At 47.1% G+C, this 7,839-nt stretch overlaps 1 protein-coding gene across 1 annotated transcript; it reads right to left on the bottom strand.

The window, feature by feature from the left end:
- Positions 1–694: 694 nt before the first annotated feature.
- Positions 695–3,112, bottom strand: LOC101162910 (beta-1,3-galactosyltransferase 1-like). Its single transcript, XM_020711396.2, has 2 exons — positions 2,978–3,112; positions 695–2,400 (listed from the first exon to the last, which is right to left on the bottom strand). The coding sequence occupies exon 2, from the start codon at positions 2,391–2,393 to the stop codon at positions 1,188–1,190; it is 1,206 nt and encodes a 401-aa protein (XP_020567055.2). The 5' UTR covers positions 2,394–2,400; positions 2,978–3,112; the 3' UTR covers positions 695–1,187.
- Positions 3,113–7,839: the final 4,727 nt, after the last annotated feature.

Genomic DNA, 7,839 nt, shown 5'->3' with positions numbered 1-7,839 from the left:
CACTCAGGCACCTGCCCCTTTTGCCCAGAGTGTCCTGTTTTTTCTGAGGTGGGGTTTGCCTTATCCCATTTTCATGTGTAAAAAGTCTGTCTAAAGTGTTAATTTATCAGCACCATCCATCTTAATTCACAAAAAAGAATTATTAAAAAAAACATTAAATTTAGAAAATATGATGAACTTGCCCCTCCCTGACACACACCCTGCAGCCCCTCCTCACATGCCCTGCACACCCCTTTACTTGCTGAAGCAGAGTGAAGCAGGCTATACAAGTGGGCAAGAGATCGACATGGTGCTGCAGGTCTTTCAACTAGTTTCTATGTTTTCGGGCTGGTCACCACAGTCAAAGATTTCCTCCATCAGAAATGTGCCAAATAAAAATGAGTTAATTTCTGTCAGGTAGGGAGGGCTGGTGAGCGTGAAGGACCCAAAATGCAGAGAGGGAGGCACACGGTTCCAGGGTAAGGGGTTTAATTAACAAAACTCACTTAGGGCAAAACTTGAAAACATGGCAAAAGGGATGAGGGATGAGGGAAGAGACATTAGAGACATTAATGGACCATCACAAGAGGAAGGCAGAGACAAGACTTATAGGAATGACAAGACACAGGTGAACATGATCAGAAGAGATTGGGACCAGGGAAGTAAAACTCAAAAGCATGACATAACAGGAAACCTTTCAAAATTAAACAGGAAACGGAACTCAAACATGACAGAACAAGATGGAAAGCAAAAACCAATACAAAGAAACCCAAACCATGACAATTTCAGGAGGGGGTGGGTGGGATTGTTCCAAACTTTGACCTTTAGACTACTTTTATTGTCAATAAATAACATTCAAGGTCACCAAATACAAGGACTATGATAGCCCTCCTTTTATATTACATGCTGCATTTATAATTGCACTCTAAAAACTTGTTTTCTAAAGCAAATCGATGTTACCCTTACCCCCCACCCCGGTTACAGACTACAATTCTGGTCCGTCCTTAACATTCTGAGTCTGTATAAGGAAAAGATGGTTAGTTACATTTCACACTAATCCTAGTGTGGTCAATCCCCACCGACACCACAGTCACCTTCACCTTCCAAGCCTCCTTCAGTTCCTCCCGGAGTACCAGTTATGTTTTTGGACATCAGCTGTTCTTGACTTCTGTGAGGTTTCTTTGCGTGGATGTTTTTTTCCCCCTAGATTAACAATCTGGACCTGGTGCTATAAAATCCCTCCAGAGTTTTAGACGATCCGTTTCTGGAGCAGTTGTCGTGGCAATAATCTGAGAGTAAGCGCAGCGGCTGTACGTCAAAGGGGAGACATGGAATTGGTAACTGTTGGGGGGCGGCGTGGGGTGGAGGTGCAGGTGTTCCATGCACAGCCCCAAATACGCATCCTCAATGTAAATGGCTTTGACATGCCTGGAGGCCATGATGAGCTTCTTAGGGAGGTCCAAAGACAAGATGTAACCCAGACCCAGAGCATAGGGGGGATACTGCTGTCGGGGGTACAGCTTCTCAGGTAGGTACCACTTGGATGAAGGATTTCTAAGAACTGAGCCCCCATATGCCACTAGACCGGTCATGTAGTTACTTTTTGGAGCCTTCAGGAGCATAATGATGAGATTGCCCACATTGAGGAACATATCTGAGTCAATCTTCATGGCATAAGAGGCACTGGAGCAGTATGAGTCCAGCCACTCAAGCATCACCATGGTCTTGATGGTCAGGTTCTTGTAGCAGTCCACAAAGTCGCTCTGGATCAGGTCTCGGGGCCGTCGGCTCTCACGCTGCAGCTGCTGTTGGAGCTGTGGTGCGGCTTCTCCATCTTTCAGCCCCACCAGGAAAAAGAGCAGCACTTTCCTGCCGAGAACCTGGCTCTGGCTGCCCCAGGTGCTGCGGATGACGTCCCGATGAGCCCTGTTGTGAGGAGCCACCGGAACGACCAGCACCACAAACGGCTCTTCCTTTTCACACTTTTGTGGCTCATTTATCACAAAGTGGTACTCAGAGGGATACTCCACCAAGTAAGGTCCAGGCGATTTGTAGGGAACATGGGTCAGACCATGAGGCTGTGCGTGGACTTTTGTTTGAGGCTCCTGTGTCCTTCCTGTTGTCGGCGGCGCTGATGGCATCAACGACATCAAGCCATTAAACTGAGGGAAAGAAACAGCTGTCCTCTCTGCTGGAGACCGCCCTGTTCCATCGGAGACTAAATCCAGTTTTCCAGTCGAAGTAATGAGCTTCTTTGAAAGGTTTGTCACCCACAGTTTGGAGGTCAGGTCCAGCATCATGGTCTTCATGCTTGCGTTGCAGATGAAAAACAGAGCTGCAGTCAGAAGGACGCCGAGGAAGTAGTGGCGCCACCGGCATCTTTTGTTGTATGGAACTGTGTTACCATTCAGCATTTCCTGGCTGGAAGACATTAATTAACAATAAATTAATTATTCATTCATTCATTCATTCATTCATTCATTCATTCATTCATTCATTCATTCATTCATTCATTCATTCATTCATTCATTCATTCATCTTCTTAACCGTTTATTCCCTTTCGGGGTCACGGGGTTGCCGGAGCCTATCCCGGCCACTTGGGCGTAGGCAAGGGATACCCTGGACTGGTCGCCAGTCTGTCGCAGGGTGGAATATCCTCAATCACACATCCATTCACTCTCACACTCACAGCTATGGACAATTTAGAGTTGCCAATCAACCTATGTAGCATGTTTTTGGACGGTGGGAGGATGCCGGAGATCCCGGAGAGAACCCACGCATACACGGGGAGAACATGCAAACTAATAAATTAATTAATAAATTAATTATTTTAACTAATTATCATTTAAGTCACATTATGTTAATGAAGGATTTTAATTCAATCTTTTACAAAACTAAGCTATTGAATTTTAGAGAAGTGTTAATCCCAACTAAAGGGAATTCTGCTGAACTCTGACCTCTGTCAGGGAATGCTTTTTTCTTGTCCTGTGAGACGTACCTTTGTCCAGCCTTTACAGAAGTCCTCTTCAGCGTGTTTTGATTTGCTAATGTCAACTTTTCCTTTTCTTCACTTGTCGCAGATGAGAAGTGCTAGTCCATTGAAGGATCCAGCAGCTCGACCGGAAAAAAGAGGGGGGGGGGGCTCACCTGTCCGCCTGCAACAGCAAACACAGTCAATCCTGGATCCCTCCCACTGTCAGGTGTGGGTTCACACCGGGACGAATTTCGCCCGCGATATTCCCCGACCTTTAACGCCTCATGACTAAACAAAGGGCACCAATGTGAGTGTGCACACCGACGCGAGAAAACGCCACGCGTCAAAGCGTCACCTTTTTAAAAAACGCCTCGGGTTCGTTTTTTGGTTTGACGCGCGGCGTCGAAAACTATACGACCAATGAGAATGGCGCTTTTGCACACGTGTCTGGGGCTTCTGAAGTTACAGTAAAACACAACTTGGGGGCGCTCAAACACAAAACTGCCTTTCTGAGCACACATACCAGGGAAGAAGATAGACGCCAAGTAGCGTCTACACTGCCACGACGAAACAATGATGGACATTCTAAAATATCCCCGAACCAAGCACCAGTTGGAGCTACTGGTGCTGGAAACATTCATGTTTTCTTTGTCTGATTCTGACAAACGCGCAAATACTTGCTCTCTTCTTCTGAGTGAAAAGCGACTTTAAGAAGTGTAAAGTTGCGCAGCGCCACCTTGTGTACAGGAGTATTTCTGTTTTACATTAAGCGCCATCTAATGTCAGGGAATGAAATTGCATGTTCGCTCGGCTCATCGTCAGCGAAAATCGCCTGGGTGTGAACACAAAAAACGTGGCAAAAAACGCTGGCGAATAACGCCTGGCGAATATTCGTCCCGGTGTGTACGGGCCTTCAGAGTGCAGCGGGGGGACTATTGTCATGGGGATGGACCCAGATTTATGTTGTTGTCCTCAAACAAACAGTTACTCCTGTTTTTCCCCACTACATTAGACGCCTGACGTGTCCGGCCCAGTCATGAAGAGTAAACATTATAAGGATGTTTTAAAAAAGGCATGTTTCTAGTCCATTCCTGTGGTGAGTTATGATTTTTTAAAGAAAAAACTAAATACGTAATTCCGCCACTAGGGGGAGCAAAGGAAAAGCAAAACAGATGAAACAGCAAATCTCTGCACATGCCAAATGCGAAACCTAACAGCTCTGTCTCTGCGAAAGATGTATTTTGGTTTTGGCGAGCCTCACCGCTGTGACATTGCTATAAGAATGATAGAGTGACACACTAATGACCAAAATGTTGTCAAAAACAAAAGGTGGAAGTGGAGTGATGAGCTTCCCATAAAAATATTACAGTTTTATTTTTTTATGGAGCTGAATACAAAACCTGCATGTTTGGTATGTCATCAACAGGTCACAGTGCTCAAAGAATATAACATTCAGCACCACTATGAGACTCACCATAAAGAAAAATTTCACCATTTGGAGTTAAGACAAAAGAAGATTTAGCAACTATTGGCTGGACTGAAGACCCACCGTCTGCATTTACTGCAGCCGTGACGTCAGTGACGGAGCAGTGATGGACACCTTATTGCAAACAAGTTGGAGCAAACATCCAAACCATTTTCTGATGGTGAACTTATTGAAAAATGCTGAAGGCTGCAGAAGTCTTGTTCCCCAAAAAGCAGTCGACCGTTGTCAACATGAGTCTGTCAAGGATTATGATTAGAGATACAACATCTCTGTGGAGACTTGGACACCAAATGAAGGAATCCAGTCATTTGTTGTATTTTTGGTCACTGTTGATGAAAGCACAGATACAGATATTGCACAACTGTGCATATTTATTAGACAGCAGAGTTTCTTGAGTTGATGGACACAACAGCTGATGACACAGTCAGCTCTCTAGTTACTGTGCTGGACAATGTTGGAGTGAACTGCTCACATGATGTCAGTCTGGTCACTGATGGCGCCCCATTAAAGGTCAGGAAGAAGGCAGGTAGGTGTTGCCACAAATTCGGCAGAAACCAGGAAAAGATTCTTGGACATTTCATTGTGTTTTGCACACTTGAATGACAGCAAATGTGTTTCTGCACAGGATCTGAATCTTGATATTGATGGCTGGGTGAAGTTTCAGGAGAGAAAGGGAGGTTAACTTCATATTGTTGTTATGTTCACAAATGTTTGCAAGTTTAATTTAGTTTAATTTTTCATTGATTTGGACATTTACATTGTAGGCAGGTGTTTCATCTTTTTCTGTAGCCCCTCTTGAGTTTATTATTGGGATTGCTTCAGTGTCAGATGTAAAATATTCTATAGTCTGTGTAAAATTGAATAAACCGATTTTTTTTAAGTGAAAAACATTTTATTTGAGATCCATTGGCCTTTGTGAATGAATGTGTAGGAATAAAAGATTTGGCTACCCCAAAAAAAGACAAAGCTGATTTTTGCTTTACTGTTAATGTTGGGTTGCCGGGCAACCACATCCGCCACCCCGGGCAGGGCCAGCGGGACTGCTACAGCGGCCCCCAACACCAGAGAGCAGGGGGGCACAGGGGGCAGAGAGTGCAAGCCCCAGCCCGACCCGTAGAGCAGCCTCTCCACCTCGCCCAGGGGGGCCCAATGAGGGGCTCCGCTCCAGTGGGGCACCCCAAGCCCCAGACAGGCACAGAACGGGCTCAGGACACGCACAAGACACGCTCAGGAAGGGCTCAGGATGCGCACAGGACCGCCCAGGACGTTCTCAGGACACCCTCAGGACAGGCACAGGAAACGCTCAGAACGGGTTTCGGATGCACACAAGATGTGCACAGAAAATGCTTGGGACACTCTCAGGACGCGCGAATCCCTTGTTACGCACACACGAAGCCAAAGTTACGCACGTCTCACAAAATCGTCCGTAAGTGCTGCGTTTAAATACCAGTGGAATGCTCGGTCATTAGAATTTTCCTATCAGCCTTCCCTTCTAAACGTATTTCCTTCAGTGGGTGTAGCAGGGCTTAAAAAAACTTTAAAGGAAAATAAAAATTATTATCTGAGAATATGACGTTCACTTTTAAAGGCTAATATATATATTAAAAGTATATTATTCTCCGAGACACCGAATTGATACAAAATGCGTAACAGGAACGACCAGTTGGGGCCACTGTTTTTTTCTTCCGGAAAAATCAAAGACAGTCAGTCAGAGAGAGTCACGGGAAGAATGGCGGCCCATCTCGGTGGTCAGCGCCCCGAAGTAAGTAGCCTCTATGTTCAACACTAACATCTACTGTCATGTATTGATTGAGTCATTGTCTGGATACGTTTAGAAGGGAAGGCTGATAGGAAAATTCTAATGACCGAGCATTCCACTGGTATTTAAACGCAGCACTTACAGACGAATTTGTGAGACGTGAAAACAGTCTCACGGTAGATCCGTGCGTAACTTTGGCTTCGTGTGTGGGTAACAAGGGATTCGTGCGTGTTTTTTAAAGATGTGTGTGTGTAAGTAGTTTCAAGCTGTTGTAATCTTAATTTGTGCATACGTAAGTTGCATTTTGTATTTTTTTCATTTTATATTTTTTTAACTTATACACAAAACGTATTATGTGAGTAACAAATCACGCACAAATCCAAATTTATGCACAAATCCTAATTTATGCACGCACAAAGCAAGAATATGCATACACAAATCCTAATTTACGCACAAATCAAGAATTCAGCACGCACAAATCCGACTGAGTCTAATTTTCTCTCCATAGAGTTAGGACACGCACAAGACACACTCAGGAAGGGCTCAGGACGCGGTCAGGAAGGGCTCAGGATGCGGTCAGGACTGGCCCAGGATGCGTACACGAAGGGTTCAGGGTACACACAAAACTCCGCTCAGGACAGGCTGAGGTCGCGCACAGGATGGGCTCAGGACGCACTCAAGACACGGTCACGATGCTTTCAGGATGGGCATAGGTCGCGCACAGGACACACACAGGATGGGCACCGAAAATGCTCGGGACACTCTCAGGACGCATTCAGGACGGGCTTAGGTTGGACACAGGACTGGCTCAGGACACGCACAAGACACGCTCAGGACGGGGTCAGGGCACGCCCAAGACGCGCTAAGGACGCGATCAGGACGGGCTCAGAACAGGGTCAGGACTGGCTCAGGACGTACTCAGGACTGGCTCAGGACGCACTCAGGACGGGCTCAGGACGCGATCAGGACGGGCTCAGAACAGGGTCAGGACTGGCTCAGGACGTACTCAGGACTGGCTCAGGACGCACTCAGGATGGGCTCAGGACGCACTCAGGACGGGCTCAGGACGCACTCAGGACGGGCTCAGGATGCGCACAGGACTGGCTCAGGACGCTCTCAGGACGGGCTCAGGACGCACTCAGGACGGGCTCAGGACGCACTCAGGACACGGTCAGGACACAATCAGGACGGGCTAAGGACGCGGTAAGGACTGGGTCAGGACGCGTTCTGGAGAGGGTCATTAGGAGCTGAGGTCGCGCTCGGGATGGTTTTATGATGGGCTAAGTCGCGCATAGGACGGGCTCAGGACGCACACAGGATGCGCACAGAAAATGCTCAGGACGCTCTCAGGACACGCTCAGGACGAGGTCAGGACACGCTCAGGAAGGGCTCAGGATGCGGTCAGGACGGGCCCAGGACGCGTTCAGGATGGGCTCAAGACACGCTCAGGATGCTTTCAGGATGGGCATAGGTCGCGCACAGGACGGGCTCAGGCCACGCCCAGAAGGGGTTTAGGACGCACATAGGATGCACAACGAAAATGCTCTGCACACTCTTAGGACGCGCTCAGGACGGGCACATGACACGTTCAGGACGTAGTCAGAACACGCACAAGACACGCCCATGAAGGGCTCAGGATGC

This window comes from Oryzias latipes, chromosome 3 (genome assembly GCF_002234675.1).
Source record: "Oryzias latipes chromosome 3, ASM223467v1".
In the NCBI taxonomy this organism is placed as follows: domain Eukaryota; kingdom Metazoa; phylum Chordata; class Actinopteri; order Beloniformes; family Adrianichthyidae; genus Oryzias; species Oryzias latipes.
The sequence above is the reverse complement of the archived record's forward strand: the minus strand, read 5'-3'. Positions and strand labels throughout refer to the sequence as shown.